The 20,145-nt window shown below is 36.1% G+C and overlaps 1 protein-coding gene across 6 annotated transcripts in view; it reads right to left on the reverse strand.

The window, feature by feature from the left end:
- Nucleotides 1-1,808: 1,808 nt before the first annotated feature.
- The window catches only part of PLS1 (plastin 1), a 141,268-nt gene continuing 122,931 nt past the window's right edge, over nt 1,809-20,145 (reverse strand). For all 6 annotated transcript variants that reach the window (XM_081569565.1, XM_081569563.1, XM_081569561.1 and 3 more), the window contains 4 exons: nt 13,751-13,884; nt 13,169-13,292; nt 2,762-2,886; nt 1,809-2,527 (listed from right to left, as the gene is read on the reverse strand). In XM_081569565.1, the coding sequence (XP_081425691.1) occupies nt 2,392-2,527; nt 2,762-2,886; nt 13,169-13,292; nt 13,751-13,884 (519 nt within the window). In that variant the 3' untranslated portion in view covers nt 1,809-2,391. The remainder of the gene's footprint in view (nt 2,528-2,761; nt 2,887-13,168; nt 13,293-13,750; nt 13,885-20,145) is intronic.

The raw sequence follows: 20,145 nt of genomic DNA on the forward strand, positions 1-20,145 counted from the left end.
TAAATGTAATAAATACTGACACATTTGTACATACACAGAATTTTATTAAATTTTTTGTGAGAAAAAGAACACTCTAAAGTGCCAAATTTCATGTAAATTAGAGAACTTAGCGAGTATGGTGAAAAAAAAATCAAGGGGAAACATGATTTAAATAATCACAAACGAGTAAGAGCACATCTTCATATAACACAATAATCATCAAACTATAAAATTAGGAAAGGAAATCTCTTTTATTTCTTTTATAGAAGAATATATTTCAAAGTCTCACCTGCTGATGATTTCATTCAAAAAATTTTCTATTCTAAACATATGAATAGTCTCACTCTTACCAACGTCTTACTAACATGTATGTTTTAATCCATAGTAGATGGGGGATTTAGACTACTCATTCACAGTGAGATAGAATGCATTTTTTGTAGTACAGCAGTACTGCTCACTGGCACAAACAGTGGAAGATGAAGGAACTAGACTTCTGGATTCAGTTGTTAGGAGCAGAATCAGTCTATTGCCAAAAATTCAGACAAAAATACACCTGAAGCATTGCTACTCCCAAGTGACATAAGTATTAATCAAACATTGCCAATTTGAAGGAAACTGGGAAGATGTGAAAATATGCTGAATATTAGCTTTGTGTTACTTTCTTCTAAAGATAGTCAATGCTGCTGCTGCTGCTGCTGCTAAGTCGCTTCAGTCATGTCCGACTCTGTGCGACCCCATAGATGGCAGCCCACCAGGCTCTGCCGTCCCTGGGATTCTCCAGTCAAGAACACTGGAGTGGGTTGCTATTTCCTTCTCCAATGCATGAAAGTGAAAAGTGAAAGTGAAGTTGCTCAGTCGTGTCCGACTCTTAAGCGACCCCATGGACTGCAGCCTACCAGGCTCCTCCATCCATGGGATTTTCCAGGCAAGAGTACTGGAGTAGGGTGCCACTGCCTTCTCTGGATAGTCAATGGCATATTCTAAATTATTTAGGGCTAGAGTATCAAAAATTAGCATGTGTAACATGAAGCTAACAATACAGCATCAACATGTCTTGAGAGCTGTAGCCACAGTGTTTGGCTATAAATATTTGAAAGAAGTCAGTTGAAAAGTAACTATATGCATATCCAAAATGAATATTTCTAAAAGAAATCTTCAGGTACCAGATAGCTACAAACTGAAAAGTGTTACACAGCTAGTGGGGGCACAATAATTATTTCATGGTTGGCTAACTGACCAATGCAGTCCTCCTTCAGTATCCAGCAGATTGGTTCCAGGAACCAACCCCCGCAGCCCCCCGCCCACCTGCCACAAGGATACCAAAATCCACAGATGCTCAGATCCTTAATATGAAACAGTATTTGTATATAACCTACACATATTCTCCCATGTACTTTAAATCATCTCTAGATTACTTATACCTAATATACAGTGTAAATACTGTGTAAATTGTTGTAAATACAATGTAAATGCCATGGAAATTATTGCTGGCACTTGGCAAATTTAAGTTTTGCTTTTCCTAACTTCCTGGAATTCTTTTTTTTTCCAAATATCTTTGATCTGCAGTTGGTTGAATCTACGGATGTGGGACCATCTAATATGCATGCATTGGATATGGAGGGCTGTCTGTATACATACTATTTAAGAAAACCTGGGTAATTCAGGTGCAAAATATATATACGTACCCACACATATTTCTCTAATAACATCTTACATATATATATATATATATATATATATATATATGCTGCATGTCATGCAGTATATATAAAGTATCATGTAGTTAAAATTAAGTGTTAAGTAAAAAGCTCCTGCTATTAATACTTATATAAGAGAATGAACTTTGAAGTTTATTTATGAGTTAGTCCTTATACAAAAAAAGTTTAGTGTTAACAATACTTGTCACTTAAAAATTTTAGACAATATAGAAATTTACAGAAAAGTTAAAGTTTTGGACTGCTTTACATAGTTGAAGGAAAAAAATAAAAGGATTAAACTGGATTTTGATTCTGAATACATTTATGATCAAAATCAACACACACACAAGATCAAAACATATTTCACATCAGGACCTGCAGAAAAATTTTTGTATTGATCATTTTTGAACCATGAAAAAGAATGAATTAGTCTTGTTTTAAGGAGACTTCAAGGAAATGAAAATAATCATAAAGTATCATCTTGAAAATAAACATATTCTATTATCGGTATCAACTGGTAAATGTAATTGTGTTATTCAAAAAGACCAACAAATCCTAACTAGTATGAACAGGCTATTAAAATCATTAATGATTTATACAACTATTTTGAGCATACAAATAATCTCTGGTTTTATACCCACTGCATTTCAGAATTTTGTAAACTGTGAGACATTCAATGTGTTTAATGTGGCAGAAAATCATATTAAATGCTTCATTATTTTATTTTGTTTAGTCCTTTTCCCATTAAGCATGCAAACACTGTCATAACCATCTTCGGTTTCACTTCCACAAGGTCATCAGGCAAGGCGTATATCCGGGCACCAATCTTTCGAGCAACAGAAATGGCATATCTTGAAAAGACAAGAAAAATATCTTGGTATTTGTTTTCACTTAATATATGTTAACAAAAGAATGAAATATTTTGACACAATTAACTTTACAAGAAAGTTAAGTTTCTGAGTCTTTAAATCACATTCCCCATAAAAGTTGTATTTAAAAACGTCAATTTTTAGGACATAATACTTCACATGTAAGGATTAAGAATGAAAGAGCCACTATGTTCTAATGTAAACCATAAGGCTTACTTAGCATTGTTCAGCTTGTCCTCATCAGAAAGGTCTTCTCTCTTAATCATTTCTTGACGAACTGCATTTGGTGCAATGGCATCTATTAAATCTAAGACAGGTAAGCTAGTGCTAATAGATTTGTCCTAGAAAATAAAGATGAACATTCATAAACATCTTTGGTGCATGTTAGACTGGAAGATCATAACTATATAAGTAAAAGCAATTCAAAAATTTTCATTATACTTAACATTCAGCTATTCTGCAACTAACACACATCACAAACCATTTAAAATATGCTTTTCCTTTTATCCTTGCAGAGCTTACAGCATAGAGAATGGTCACCATACCTATAATAAGGTTTGTGGATATGACAGTTCCTGAAGTATGCTAACTACAGTATCCATTCTATAAAAAACAAACAACTTTTGAAAGGGAATAGATGAAATTTAAATGAACAGTTTTGCAAATTCTAGTAGTATTCTTTTTCTTAGAACATGGATTCCTAACACTTCACTTAATATTTTTCAGAAAGAAAAATTAAAATAATAATGAAAAGGGGCTAATATTTACAAAGGCATTATTCTTGTTGCTTTACATGTTTGGTTTGTTTAATCCTAACAGTCTGGTAATAAAGAAATTAGAATCTCTCTTTTAAAGATGAAGAACATGAAGGTCAGAGAGCTCAAAAGACCTATTCCACAACCAGTCCATACAGAACCAGTATTTGAACATACAACTGTCCAACTCTAACGCCCAAGATTCTTCACTTTTGATGTTACCTCCAAAGCAACTAAAAATGGACAACAAAATTCTAATGGATAGAACTTTGCTATTGAAGTCAGAAATCATGGTCTGAATTGATTTTACCATTTACCAGTACTTGAACAAATTATTTGTTCTGTCTCTCAGCATGAATAGTGCACCTGTTGCTTTCACCAGAGTCCACTCATTCCTCACTACTTTCTCCATACTGACAGAACCCACATTTTTACCCTGAATGCATATCTCCTACACATGCATGTGTGCTTCAAGGAAAACTAACCCCACCACAGCTCCAAGGGTGACCCTGAATTAGTGTAGACCATTTATTCTGTGAGTGAGGTGATAAACTTATTCTTTTTATGTATAGAGCATACAGTAAATAACAGATACACTAATCTCCATGGCATTAAAATTTTGGTGGGGGCGGAAATTTAGGAAGAAAATGTCTAAAAGACTCATAAGGCCGACAAGAATGAAAAAGGTTGGAAAAAATAGTCTAAAAGAGTCAAAGAGAGGAATCCCATCTGATTGCTATAGTGATTTATCTGGGTGTAATTTTTATATTCAAGAAGAGCTATGGAAAGCTAGCAACACCCCTTCCTGAATGTAAATGACAGCATGAAACATTTGTCACAACGAGCAACTATCAGAAGATAAGAGGAAAACCAGCTTTAGAAGGAAGCTGGCCCTTTGGATAGCAAAGCAGAGATGATAAAGACCTGAAAGACATTCTTCAATTACTGGCTTAGCCAATCCTGATGTCTGCCCTACTTCTGTATCTCTGCTATTATTCTGTACCTTTCCTTTTGGTTTAACTCACCTTAAGTTGAGTATCTCTTACTTGAAGCCAAAAGCACTCTTTTCCTAATCACTACAATGGAAATGTCACAGGATTCTTGGTAATATTAAATGAAAATATCTAGTACAGTTCCTGGCCAAATGTGGTTCTTAATGACTGATAAAACAATTTGAAGGTATGTGAAGAATACAGAGTACTTTTTGAGGGCTGAGATCTATGAACTGCTACATTTATTCAAAAAAATGTATATTCTTCATTTTCTAGAATGTTCATTTTATGAAATCGGTTTTTTGGAGTGAAGAAGAAATAGCAAGATATTAGGGTCCTTTATGATGCTGGTAATCCAGGTCTGTTTTAGGGGCATCTTTTCTATTTCCAAAAAAATCTCACACATGTTTTCTTAATGTACAGTCTGCAGACCACCTACATGAAAGTCATCTAAGATGCTTATTAAAAGTACAAATTAATCCCTGCGCTTAGAGTAACAAGAAGTTATTTGTGGATGAGGCTAGGAATCTACATTTTTAATAAGCTTTCTAGACGAATCTAATTACACATTACACTTTCTAAAAGTGTAACATGCATGTCATTCTATAATAAACTAAAATTTTCTATGTGCTTACTTTTCATATAATATTTCTATGGTGGTTCAAAAACAGACATATGGCTTAATTTTGTTATATTTTGATTACTTATTTACACACTTATGAGAGTTTTTTAAGTTTGGGGAAAATTGTTCTTTCTTTCAGCTTTATTGAGTTAAAATTGACAAAATTCTAAGATACCTAAAACGTACATCTTGATTATTTGGTATACGTACACATTGTGAAAAGATTCCTCCCATCTAGTTAATTAATACATCTGTCACTCTCACTTATGTATATATATTGTGTGTGTGAAAACGTTTAAGTTCTACTCTCTCAGCCAATGTCAATTATATTAAAATAGTGTTAACTATAGTTGCCACGTTATACATTAGATCTTTGAACCTTATTCGTCTTTTTGTTGTCGTTCCTCAGTTGCTCAGTTGTGTCCAACTTTTTGAGACCCCATGGACTGCAGCATGCCAGGCTTCCCTGTCCTTCACTATCTCCTGGAGGTTGCTAAAAATAATGTCCATTGAGATGCCATCCAACCCTCTCATCCTCTGTCTCCACCTTCTCCTCCTCCCCTCAATTCACCTTATAGCTGAAAGTTTATACCTTTTTGTGGTAATTAGATATTTCTTAACTTAGATTTAGGAAACAAGGATTTTCTCACCTATTCCCTTATGATTCATCTTGTGAAAAACTTTTACTAAGTTGAATGAAAAATTTAAGTTTCTAAAGATTATATTGGATCCCTTATCTTACTGTTTCCAGAAAAAAACCAACAAAAACCAACCAACTCCTCTGATTTGCATATGATCAGTGAAAGACATTTTACTGCAAAAGGAGCAGGGGTTATGGTAAAACCCTTAGTTTAGTATATGAATACATTTTCATCATTTTTCTTTCACTTTCTTTAAGTTAATCATATAGAAATTACTTAAGCAACAAGAATGCCAGAATCTTAAAGACAACTTATCTAGAGTTTGGCTTGATTTTCAAGATAGTGAAAATTATTAACTTGTTAATCTGATACACATTTCTTAATTTGGTACACATTACTATTAGAACATTCCATTCCATTGTTCCTCCTGTCATTTTTTAAAATAAAAGTGGAAAAACATGTTGTGGTTGCCAAAATTCCAAAAAAACTCAGTAGAAACCTCTCCATAATGTCCGTAATTATTAGCAGAGCCAATAGTGTAGTGTAGTAAGCCCCATTTATTGAGCCGTTAATATGTGCCAAGTATGACCAAGATTTTTACATGTGGTAACTTATTTAGCTTGACAACAAACCAAGAAGATAGGTATTATTAATACCTCCATTTTAATTACGGGAAAACTCAGCCATAGAGGAATTTATAACTTTCCCAAGGTTACATAGATACTAAATGTGCCCAGAAGTAAATTCAGTTCTATTCATCAAAAGATGTAACCCAGATGGCAATATAAACTGTTAAGATTTCTGGAAAACACAGGCCCTTCTCACCTGCTCCCTATTCTCCTCAGCTGATTTCTGTAGCATTACTAACACCCCATACTGTGATTCCTGGTTTCTTATTTGCCTCCATTCCTGGACAGTGAGCTCTTTAAGGGCATTTTATAGCCACAGCACCTAGCAAAGCATCTGACACAGAGTAAGAAGCTTTGAATATTTACAGAATTAATAAGCAGTATGTCACACAGCTAATAAGTAGCTAAGCCTGTGTCAAACCCAGGCCTGAACACCATAGCTTGGCTTTCAACCTGCAGTTAGATCTGGATGTGAGATCCAGCTATTCTGCTTAACATTCGATGACAGTGGACAAGGCAAATTGGAAGGGGTCAAACAGGAGATGGCAAGAGTGAACGTCGACATTCTAGGTATCAGTGAACTAAGATGGACTGGAATGGGTGAATTTAACTCAGATGACCATTATATCTACTACTGTGGGCAAGAATCCCTTAGAAGAAATGGAGTAGCCATCATGGTCAACAAAAGAGTCTGAAAGGCAGTACTTGGATGCAATCTCAAAAACGATAGAAGGATCTCTGTTCGTTTCCAAGGCAAACTGTTCAGTATCACAGTAACCAAAGTCTATGCCCCGACCAGTAATGCCGAAGAAGCTGAAGTTGAACGGTTCTATGAAGACCTACAAGACCTTCTAGAACTAACACCCAAAAAAGATGTCCTTTTCATTATAGGGGACTGGAATGCAAAAGTAGGAAGTCAAGAAACACCTGGCATAACAGGCAAATTTGGCCTTGGAGTACAGAATGAAGCAGGGCAAAGGCTAACAGAGTTTTGCCGAGAGAACGCACAGGTAATAGCACACACCCTCTTCCAACAACACAAGAGAAGATTCTACACGTGGACATCACCAGATGGTCAACACTGAAATCAGACTGATTATATTCTTTGCAGCCAAAGATGGAGAAGCTCTATACAGTCAGCAAAAACAAGACTGGGAGCATACTGTGGCTCAGATCATGAACTGCTTATTGCCAAATTCAGACTTAAATTGAAGAAAGTAGGGAAAACCACTAGTCCATTCAGGTATGCCCTAGATCAAATCCCTTATGAGTATACAGTAGAAGTGACAAATAGATTTAAGGGACTAGATCTGATAGACAGAGTGCCTGATGAACTATGGACAGAGGTTCATGACATTGTACAGGAGACAGGGATCAAGACCATCCCCATGGAAAAGAAACGCAGAAAAGCAAACTGGCTGGCTGAGGAGGCCTTACAAATAGCTGGGAAAAGAAGAGAAGTGAAAAGCAAAAGAGAAAAGGAAAGATATTCCCATCTGAATGCAGAGTTCCAAAGAATAGCAAGGAGAGATAAGAAAGCCTTCCTCAGGAATCAATGCAAAGAAATAGAGGAAAACAACAGATTGGGAAAGACTAGAGATCTCTTCAAGAAAATTAGAGATACCAAAGGAACATTTCATGCAAAGATAGGCTCGATAAAGGACAGAAATGGTAGGGACCTAACAGAAGCAGAAGATATTAAGAAGAGGTGGCAAGAATACACAGAAGAACTGTACAAAAAAGATCTTCATGACCCAGATGATCATGATGGTGTGATCACTCACCTAGAGCCAGACATCCTGGAATGTGAAGTCAAGCGGACCTTAGAAAGCATCACTACGAATAAAGCTAGTGGAGGTGATGGAATTCCAGTTGATCTATTTCAAATCCTGAAAGATGATGCTGTGAAAGTGCTGCACTCGATATGCCAACAAATCTGGAAAACTCAGCAGTGGCCACAGGACTGGAAAAGGTCAGTTTTCGTTCCAATCCCAAAGAAAGGCAATGCCAAAGAATGCTCAAACTACCGCACAATTGCACTCATCTCACATGCTAGTAAAGTAATGCTCAAAATTCTCCAAGCCAGGCTTCAGCAATACGTGAACCGTGAACTTCCAGATGTTCAAGCTGGTTTTAGAAAAGGCAGAGGAACCAAAGATCAAATTGCCAATATCTGCTGGATCATCGAAAAAGCAAGAGAGTTCCAGGAAAACATCTATTTCTGCTTTATTGACTATGCCAAAGCCTTTGACTTTGTGGATCACAATAAACTGTGGAAAATTCTGAAAGAGATGGGAATACCAGACCATCTGACCTGTCTCTTGAGAAACCTGTATGCAGGTCAGGAAGCAACAGTTAGAACTGGACATGGAACAACACACTGGTTCCAAATAGGAAAAGGAGTACATCAAGGCTGTATATTGTCACCCTGGTTATTTAACTTATATGCAGAGTACATCATGAGAAACGCTGGGCTGGAAGAAACACAAACTGGAATCAAGATTGCCGGGAGAAATATCAATAACCTCAGATATGCAGATGACACCACCCTTATGGCAGAAAGTGAAGAAGAACTAAAGAGCCTCTTGATGAAAGTGAAAGAGGAGAGTGAAAAAGTTGGCTTAAAGCTCAACGTTCAGAAAACTAAGACCATGGCATCTGGTCCCATCACTTCATGGGAAATAGATGGGGAAACAGTGGAAACAGTGTCAGACTTTATTTTTTTAGGCTCCAAAATCACTGCTGATGGTAATTGCAGCCATGAAATTAAAAGACGCTTACTCCTTGGAAGGAAAGTTATGGCCAACCTAGATAGCATATTTAAAAGCAGAGACATTACTTTGCCAACAAAAGTCCATCTAGTCAAGGCTATGGTTTTTCCAGTGGTCATGTATGGATGTGAGAGTTGGACTGTGAAGAAAGCTGAGCGCCGAAGAATTGATGCTTTTGAACTGTGGTGTTGGAGAAGACTCTTGAGAGTGCCTTGGACTGCAAGGAGATCCAATCAATCCATCCTAAAGGAGATCAATCCTGGGTGTTCATTGGAAGGACTGATGTTGAAGCTGAAACTCCAATACTTTGGCCACCTCATGCGAAGAGTTGACTCATTGGAAAAGACTCTAATGCTGGGTAAGATTGGGGGCAGGAGGAGAAGGGGACGACAGAGGATGAGATGGTTGGATGGCATCACTGACTCGATGGACATGGGTTTGGGAAGACTCCGGGAGTTGGTGATGGACAGAGAGGCCTGGCGTGCTGCAATTCATGGGGTCGCAAAGAGTCAGACACGACTGAGCGACTAAACTGAACTGAACTGAATACTTTTTTCCTTATAGAGTTAAGAGAATTAAAAGAAACAATAATACGTTAGTTATAGTGACACATAGGAATCAGTCAATGGTAATTATGATTATTGTTACTGGCTGACATACCACCTCCTTATCTTCTTGGTGAGGAAACATAACATTGCAACTAAAAGGGGTAAATTTGTCTTTTCTAAAATTTCTGGGTACAGCACTGCCTTGATTAATAGGTTCTTAAGCTTTCAAATATAACATATCAAGCTGGAAGTAACCTCCCTAGCCCAGCTATTTTTTAGCATTCACTGCTGTATTTCTTAATTATTTATATTCTGTCCAAAGGTTTTATTATCAAAGATATATAAATGCCAAGCACTTTTGCAATATGTTTTTACCACGTCAGTTCTAGTAAACCCATAGTCTCAAGTCCGCTTTTCTCTTGAGCTGTCTCCCTTAAATGTGTGTGTGTGTGTGTGTGTTGGTCACTCAGTCATGTCCGACTCTTTGTGACCCTTTGGACTGTGGCCCGGGGCTCCTCTGTCCATAGGATTTTTCAGGCAAGAATACTAGAGTGGATTGCCATCTCCTCCTCCAGGGAATCTTCCCAATCCAGGAATCAAACCCGGGTCTCCTGTGCCTCCTGTGTCTCCATTGCAGGTGGGTTCTTTACCCATTGATCCATCAGTGAAGCCCCCATTTTTCAACTGTCTCTTCTGTTCAACTGATCACCAAGTTGTAATTCTAGTTTTAATATCTCTTTTAATCCAACTCATTTCCTGAGAATTACCTCAAATTCAATAAGTTGAAAATTGATTGTTAAACTCACTGCCTGTTTAGAAAGCAGCTGTACCTCAGACATCCCCACTTTGTATTACCAGGCCCCAAACATCCATTTTTTTCTTCCTCACCAAGAAGATAAGGAGGTGGTATGTCAGCCAATAACAATAATCATAATTACCATTGACTGATTCCTATGTATCACTATACTAATACATTATTGTTTCTTTTAATTCTCTCAACTTTATAAGCAAAAGAGTATTAGAAAAGTTAAACAACTTGTCCATTTAAATAACTCCTCTCCTTCCTGTGCATCCCTAAGTTAAGAAGCCAAATCCTACATGTTTTTTTGCAAGTAACTATCCACTCTTGGGCTTCCCTGGTGGCTTAGATAGCAAAGAATCTGCCTGCAGTGCAGGAGACCGTGATTAGATCCCTAGGTCAGAAAGATCCCCTGGAGAAGGGAATGGCTACTCACTCCAGTATTCTTGTCTGGAGAATTCCATGGACAGAGGAGCCTGGTGGGCTACAGTCCATGGGGTCACAAAGAGTTGGACACGACTGACTAACACACACACAGACACACATCCATTCTTACAGATCCCAGTGCCCATTTCCCACCCCTACCCAGCGTCTGTATTACATTGAGTTCTGCCTCAACAGCTTCCTTGCACTTACACGACTCTTCCTCCTATCATACTACCTTCAGAACAGTATTTCTAAAATACTTTGCTTACCTTACTTGCCTTATCAATATCCTCTTTACAGCTAGATTTCTCTATTAGGGGAAACATTGACTGAAATCACCCACCCTGGTCAGGCACCACAATAACCATTTGCATGAGTTATTTTATGACAGGATGTCCTGGTAACAAACATGGAACTAACAAGCACCACCAACCGGAAGCATTCGGGAAAGGTCAAAAGGAGACGCCACGTGTCCTACCAACCTCCCAGAATTCTCCTCCCTGGAATCCATCTTGGCTGAGTGATGTGTGCACCACCAGGAAAGACCCTAAGTCAGAATGACTGGCCAGAGACAATCCAGAAACTAACCCAATTACCATAAAACCTGAGACTAAGAGCCACGTGGCAGAGCAGTCCTCCTGGTTTCCTTTACCCTGAGGCTCTCCACCCAGGCACCCCTTCCCAATAAAATCTCTTGCTTTGTCAGCACATGTGTCTCCTCAGACAATTCATTTACAGGTATTAGACGAGAGCCCATTCTCGGGCACCTCCACAGTCTTGGCTCAGCCTATATCTTGCACTACATCCCTTAGGAACCATTCTGTCTATCCAGATTACTTCTCCTAACCTTCTCAGACTTAACTTTTATTCAAGGTGGATCCCATTCTAACTTATTATTACCCTTTTGTTCTTTGGTGCCTGTGTGCTAGGTCGCATCCAACTCTTTGCAGGCAGATTCTTCATCACTGCACCACCTGGGAAGCCTTGTTCTCCATTAATTCAAATCCTGCCTGCATCTCTGATGCTCAAATAAAATCCAACTTTCTCCATCTACCCTTCAACTGACCATTCATTTGGAAATTAGATTTTCCCATAACATTAGTTGTATTATATCCAACATTTACTCTGTAGTAGTGTTACCTTCTCAGTTATACAAATTTTATCTTTCAAATAAATGGCAAACACTCTGAGAGCTGAAATAATTTCTTACATCCTTTCTTTACCTAAAAATGTTACTTAATAGCTAAGACCTCAAAAATGTTAATTAATTTGCTTCTAGATATTATCTATTGTATTTGCTTTAATCTATATGCTTATTATTTTTCACAAATTAATGTACAATGTAAATTAATGTTTAATTTCAGTATAACAATGTTAAAGAGTATCTGTCAGTTAGAGAGTTTTATATATCCCCCTTCCTGCCTTACATTTTAAGTTGTGTTTTATATAAAGACAAATCATGGCCTAAAAATTCTTTTCTTTTTAAATAAGCAACAATAAAAACTCAATGTAATTAGCTCCTTACAAGATGGAAAAGAAAGAAACACTGTTGAACTAGGACTGGGTAACATCTCTGCCAACATCCAGCTCAGTTTTTGGTAAAGAACAGAAGATTGAGTTTATCAATTTCTGACATTTCTTCTGCTCTACCATATTGTCAAACATATATAGCAAAGACAAAGAAGAAAATAAAAATGGGTAGATAACTTTGGGGCAAGCTTAGGGTTTCATCTGTTTGCACTCTTTAAGTCACTAAAAAAAATACAAATGGAAGGCTAATTTTTCACATATAATAAAATCACAAACACAAGGCTCACTGAATGGATGTGAACAAGCAGACATGCTTATTTGTAGCTACTATCAGCTTGCATGCAAAAGCAAAACACAATGGAAATGCATGAAAATTAGACAATATGTATGTGCAGGCTACATTCTGAGTGCTTTATGAATCATCCACAAATGCTCGGAAGTGAGTGTTAAGTGCCATTATGAAGCCAGATGACAAGATTTTATTTTTTTTCCTACCAGTTTTCTCAATTCCCACTTGAATCAGTTTGGCTGGCTCTGTTATGCCTTGGAAATGATGTCAATACAATTCTGAGACTGCTGCTAGGGAGCACAAAACATTAGTCCTATATGAACAATAGCTATTTATCTTTCTTTTTCCTTTGATGATTGGATTTTTGGCTCAGTTTCTTCTTGAACATTATATTACTAGAGTCCAATAATATTAACCTGCATTTATATTCAATAGGATAACCAGTCAAAATATATGATTTCAAATTAAATATTTCTGGTTTACACATGCCAAATAATCAGCATGCCTAAGCTCACCAACCGGGTGTTTTAACAAAACGTAAGTCAGTGTAATCCCCAATAAAAATTCTTTCCTAAACGTAATTTCTTATCCCTCCCAAATCTTAAAATAGATTTTGATTACCTTGAAGCTGGAAATGAAAGTATTTTTGTTTGCACTTTTAAGAGTCTGATTGACCCATTCAATGATAATTGCATCATTTACTTTTTCACCCTCTCCAAGATCCGATAACACATTCAGTGTGTACCTGTAACAGAAAAGATATATATTTAAGGCTGAAAGTGGTGAAATTTACTCTTACATCATTTATATCAATATTTAGGTGAATATTTAAGAAATATTTCAATTCTAATAAATATTTCTAATTTTACTCTGGTATTTGCATTTAGTAGATTCCAAAGTCACAGAGTTCAGTAATCAGAAACAAAAACTACTATCTGGCATATTAAAAAATTAAAACAACTCTTTACTAAGCAATTTTTCAGAGGCATTAAATAAGAATAATTGTGTTTCTAGAGATTGAGTCACTTTCAAAACAAAGTATAATTTATAAAATATTTATTGTCAACAACAAATCATTAACAATATATTTTGCACTGTATATTTCTTCTGTGTTTGCTATTCTACAAAAGTAGCTAAAATTTTACTTCAGAATGACTTGTTGAAGGAAACTGATAGTGATGCCACAAACAAGTCAGTCTTTACCTTCTCATTAGCTGCCACACCAATGCCAGAGTAAGTGTTGAATTCCCTTCATTTAAGTCCTGCCCAGCAATGCCAACCAAGGAGAATTTGGCCTTATTCTTTCCAAGTTCCACTGCATAGTTACAGTTTTCAATCTGTAAATAGTAAGTAAAAATTTGGGTATAACAACAAATTTTTTAATGTATTTCTTGAATAGGCCAGCCTAGTTCAGTCATCTGAAAAATAATTGTGATGACACTGAAAATTTATGATAATTTCATATCCTAGTAACCAGTGAAATTAGGGAAATAACTATTTCCATTTTATAGCTGAAAATATCAGAGCACTGAGGGGTTAACTAGGTAAGGAAACAACTGGCTGAAAAGTTTAAAGATCCTCTCTTACTCTTAAAAGTCTTGACCGTCCAAGATCACACAGTGAATTAATGGCAAATCTGAAACTAAAAACCTAGTTTTCTGTATTCCATCAATTGAGGTAATCAGTATTATTTTGTCTACATTTAAAATTAGTGAACAGCAAAATTGTTTAAGAATCTAACTTCATCTCTAGTATTTTATATCTAGATCTCACCCATCCTTTAAAATTAAGCTTTTAGCCAATGATGTTCAAAAAAGGATTGACCTTAACTGTATCATCTGCATCCTTTGTTGAACTTCCAATCATGGTTATTTTATAATGTTTATGCAACATCTTCTACTTAGCATTTTATGAACTTTCTTTTGCCAATCATACATAACCTCCTTTTAAAGGAAAAAAACTATAAAATGCACAAACCTGTATCATATTCTCCCCACCCCTAGCCCAGGACTCAGCACAGTGTCCTGTCTACAGTAAGAATCTGATGCATGGTAGTGGTTTAATCACTAAGGCATGTCTTACTCTTGTGACCCCACAGACTGTACCCCGCCAGGCTCCTTTGTCCATTGGATTTCCCAGGCAAGAATACAGGAGAGGGTAGCCATTTCCTTCTCCAGGGGATTTTCCCAAGCCAGGGATCAAACCTAGGTCTCTTGCATTGCAGACAGATTCTGAGCCACCAGGGGAGCCCTGTCCCCTATAGTAAGAATCTGATGCGTGAACACCAAGTAAACTGTCTTAACTACTTCTTTCCAGTGATAAAAGTACAATTAAAAAGTTTTTGTCTATCCTAGCCTCTACAGAAGCTCATTATTTCCAGTCATCTAGTACTATGCTTATCTCAGAACACATATCATTTATGTGTTTGTATGTGTACACATACACACACACACACACACACACACACATGCCCCTTATGTGTATGCACATATATATGCCCAATCACAAGGAAGGGCAATGCCAAAGAATGTTCAGACTGCCACACAATTGTGCTCATTTCACAAGCTAGCAAGGTAATGTCAAAATCCTTCAAGTGAGACTTCAACAATACATAAACTGAGAACTTCCAGATGTACAAGCTGGATTGAGAAAAGGCAGAGGAACCAGAAATCAAATTGCCAACATCCGTTGGATCATTGAAAAAGCAAAAGAATTCCAGAGAAACACCTAACTCTGCTTCATTGACTATGCTAAATCCTTTGACTGTTAGGATCATAAAAAACTGTGGAAAATTCTTAAAGAGAGGGGAATACCAGATCACCTTACCTGCCTCCTGAGAAATCTGTATGCAGGTCAAGAAGCAACAGTTAGAACCAGACATGGAACAACAAACTGGTTCAAAATTGGGAAAGGAGTACGTCAAGGCTGTGTATTATCACCCTGCTTATTTGACTTATATGCAGAGTACATCATGTGAAATGCTAAGCTGGATGAAGCTCAAGCTGGAATCAAGATTGCAGGGAGAAATATCAATAACCTCAGATATGCAGATGACACCACCCTAAATGGCAGAAAGTGAAGAAGAACTAAAGAGTCACTTGATGAAGGTGAAAGAGGAGAGTGAAAATGCTGGCTTAAAACTCAGCAGTCAAAAAACTAAGATCATGGCATCTGGTCCTATCACTTCATGGCAAATAGATGGGGAAATAATGGAAACAGTAACAGACTTTATTTTCTTGGGCTCCAAAATCACTGCAGATGGTGACTGCAGCCATGAAATTAAGACACTTGCTCCTTGGAAGAAAAGCAATGACAAACTTAGTGCATTGAAAAGCAAAGACATTACTTTGCCAATAAAGGTCCGTATAGTCAAAGCTATGGTTTTTCCAGTAGTCATGTACAGATGTGAGAGTTGGACCATAAAGAAGGCTGAGCACCAAAGAATTGATCCTTTTGAACTGTGGTGTTGGAGAAGACTCTTGAGAGTCCCTTCGACTGCAAGGAGATCCAACCAGTCAATCCTAAAGGAAATCAACCCTGAATATTCATTGGAAGGACTGATGCTGAAGCTGCAATACTTTGGCCACCTGATGCAAAGAGCTGACTCATAGAAAAGACCCTGATGCTGGGAAGGAGTGAGGGGAGGAGGAGAAAGGGGCAACAAAGGATGAGATGGTTGGAAGGCATCATTGACTCAATGGACATGAATTTGAGCAAACTCCAAAAGATAGTGAAGGACAGGGAAGGCTGGCAAAGAGGTCGCAAAGAATTGGACACCACTGAATGACTAACACTTCCACTTTCAAACATTTAGTTAAGAAAAACAGTATGACTGATTTCTCCTAATTTTCCTTCCCAAGTTAGTTAAGACCTCATTACAAAACAGGTAAACCTGAGATACAAAGATATACTTTTTTCTAAGAAGAAGAAAATGTTTCCAGGAAAAGTGAGAAAAGGACTACACAATAACAGAATTTGTATAAATTAATGGGTACTGTTCTTTAAAAAAAAGAATGCAAATTCTTAGAGGTCAGTTTGTTACAAATAAAAATGTAAGAAGATACTCTGAACCTGCTGTAATATCTGCCTTGCCCCCTTAATGATTTAAATCAAATCTTTGATATGCATTCATTTTTTTTAATGCATGGAGATAATGTTAAAACTTCTTTCTCTTTCCCAGGATTATAGATTTAGGCTTCTAAATAGAAATATGCACATAACTGAAAAAATGAATTCCTATTTATGGAACGCAGCATCAGAGCTCTGTTTATGTAATAGTGTGGATAGAAGAGAGAAAAATCAGCATATTTGGGGCACTTCCCTAGTGGTCCAGTGGGACCTCCATGCAGGAGGCATGGGTTTGATCCCTGGCCAGGGAAATATTAATAAGATCCCACATGATGCAAAGTGTGGGCAAAAGATTTTTTAAAAAAGCAAGTTTTCCACTTCCAGTCATTTCAACAGGAGAATTTTCAAACAAATTGTAATAATTACTCATGTAAAATGTATTTCAACAAAGGGCTATCTACTTTATGGTTAGTTTGAGTAAAATTCCTAATGAGAATGATGGTGAGAAAAGAGCTTGGGGTTAATAGTTTTGAGGGCCAAGATGCTGATGTGATGAGCAATGAAAGAGAAAATGGAAATGGATGCTAGCATAAGGGAAAAGATGAGTTCTACTTTTGGCATTTGATTCCAAGTTGGGCAAAATAGTTCTAAGATGAAGAGAGGTACCAAACTAGAGAAAAAGTAAGAAGTTAGGTTCCTAGAAGTAAGCCATGTTTATGATGGTACTTAACACTCTAAAAAAGGATCTGTTCCCTGAGAATGTAAATACAGAAAGTTAAGAGCATTAGACCAAGAACTGAGCCTTGGAACTGAGCCTAGAGTTGTTAGGCTAAAAGTTTAAAACCCTGAGAAAGGTAAGAAGAACACAAAGCATGAAAAAACTGGAGAGTATATAGTCTCATAGAATTAATGGAAGAAACGATTACCAAGCATTTCAAAAGTGAAGCTCAGATAATTTGAAAATGAAAAAAACTATATAATGGGAGACAGAGTTCCAAGGGAAAAGAAATTCCAAAGAAACAGTGAAGAAAGTCTATTTAAGTGGTGCAGTTTTACGAACTTCACAAATGAAGCTAAGTGACATCCACTGATGAATGCCCAAAGTCCATAAAAGAAGTCCCTGGATACTGTGTCATGAATGTACTGCTTCTTTATTTTTTAAATATCTTGAACTTATTTCAGGACTTGTGTTTCATTCTATAAATAGCTAGTATTTGTTGAAAGGGAATATTCTACATATGATTAATTTGTGACATCATATAATTAACATTAAAAACCTCCAGGTATAATGAATGAGGGTTCAGTTTGTTTTCCTGTTACATTTTGCATCTGAAATTTTGATTTAAAAAACTTATATGAAATTAGGTAACAAAATTTCCTGAATTTTACTTCCATGATAATTACAGGCATATCAAATAAAATATAAAACATGGATAGTCCAACCACTAGAAATACTGAAAAATGTGAATATATATAAACCTCTTGTAATTATACTATCCATTTAATTACTTTTAATATTATGATGCCTTTCTTTCTTGTATTTCTTTCAAAAATAGGATTTTTTAAAAAAATTACAAAGTCTATAAATACACAATCTAGAGATCAAGAGGAAGAAGTCCATTTTGAACACGTGTCTGTGTGCGTGTGTCATACTGAGTGAAGTAAGTCAGACAGACAGACACATCATATGATATCACTTATATGAAGAATCTAAAAAAAAGAGTGCAAATGAACCTATCTACAAAACAGAAATAGAGTCACAGATGTAGAAAACAAACTTACAGCTTTGCCAGGGGTAAGGGGAGGAGGGATAAATCGGGAAATTGGGATTGACATATACACACTATTACACATAAAACATAACTAATAATGACAAATAATAAGTGAAATTATAGGTCAATTAAAAGGACTTTTGGAAGATTATTGATATATATTACCAAACTGTTTTAGAAAGTTATACAAATGAACACTCCCTCTAACACTGGATGTAGTACAATCCATTTCTTTCATTTTATTTTCTTTGGTTACGCCATGCTGCATGTGCGATCTTAGTTCCTGACCAGGGATTTAAGTCAGGCCATAGCAGGTCCTAACCATTGGGCCACCAGGGAATTCCCAATTGTTTCTTTTCTTAAATTGCATTTCTTTACTGTGGGTGAAAATTTTTTCATGTGTATATTATCCATCATTATTTCTTTTTCTGTGAATTGTTCATTCATATTGTTTACTCTCCCATTTTGCTATTATAATTTTAGTAATAGTAATTGATTTGTATAAACTATTTTTATGTTAAGGACATTAACCATTTGTTGTTCTGCTGCAAATATGTTTCATAGTTTATTGTTTTTATTTACTTTTAAGTTTTGTTTATGGTGTTTATTTTTGCATGAGAAGTTTTAAATTCATATGTAATCTACTATATCAATTATTTCTTTGTAATTTATCATTGTAAGAGTAAATTATAATTCACTTCTATTTTCTTAAAGTTTTATTTGTTACATTTAAGCCTTTAAGTCTTCACTTTTATTCCAGTGGAATTTATTTGAGTGGATAATATATGGTGAAAAGTACTTTTTTCCCTACAAAATATTTACCCAGTTGTTCCGGCATCATATTTTGGATAATCCTTTCTCTCCCTACTGGATTCAGTAAGCAATTTGTTATATATTAAGTTCTTATATTTTAGGATAGGTTTCTAGGCTACTATAATCAATTTGATTTTTGTATGCATATTAAACTATTTCAATTACTTTAGCTTATAATAAGATTTTTATGTTTGCTAACAGCTTCTCCCTCAATATTCGTAGAAAATGTTCTTGATGATTGGGGCCTATTTCTTCTTCAGTTGAACTTTAGAATCACTTTTATAATCCCATCCCCCAATATACACACATGCCCACATATGCATAAGGAGATTTACTGTAATTTTAACTAGAATTATTTCCCACCTATAGGTCAATTTGTAAGAATTTGAATATCTTTATAATATTTAGATATCTATCCAGGAATATGGTTATAGTTCCATTGATTATATTTCACTAGAGATAATTTTTAACTCATGAGACTGCAGGTTAATTTCACAGTAGCCATACTAATAAGTTATAGCAATTTGAGTCCATTAATTTGTATTAATATTTAAAATATATACATCATTTTAAGTGAAAGGGTAAAGTTAAATGAAAGTATAAAAATTTTAAAGTCCTACAAACTTGTACTTTGAAAAACAAATGAACTTGATACAGAAGGTAGAAATGAAAAGCTGAACATTAAAGCAGTAATTCAACATAGCAACCTTGAACACCAAGGACACCACAGATCCCGTATTTGAGGAAGACGGACACTGAAGAAAAGCGCTGCTTTACCATTCACCTGCCAGATGTTCTCCTATCAACTGTTAGCAAGTCACTGCTCCGCTCACAGACATTTAATGGCTTCCCAGTATTTACCCATTTAAAACCCAAACTCTTTTATTCCTACATTCAAAGCTCTCACCATTGGCTTCAATCCAAATTTTTAGCATTCACACTCAC

Source organism: Giraffa tippelskirchi, chromosome 2, assembly GCF_054371585.1.
Source record: "Giraffa tippelskirchi isolate mGirTip1 chromosome 2, T2T-mGirTip1v1.2.pri, whole genome shotgun sequence".
Lineage (NCBI taxonomy): Eukaryota > Metazoa > Chordata > Mammalia > Artiodactyla > Giraffidae > Giraffa > Giraffa tippelskirchi.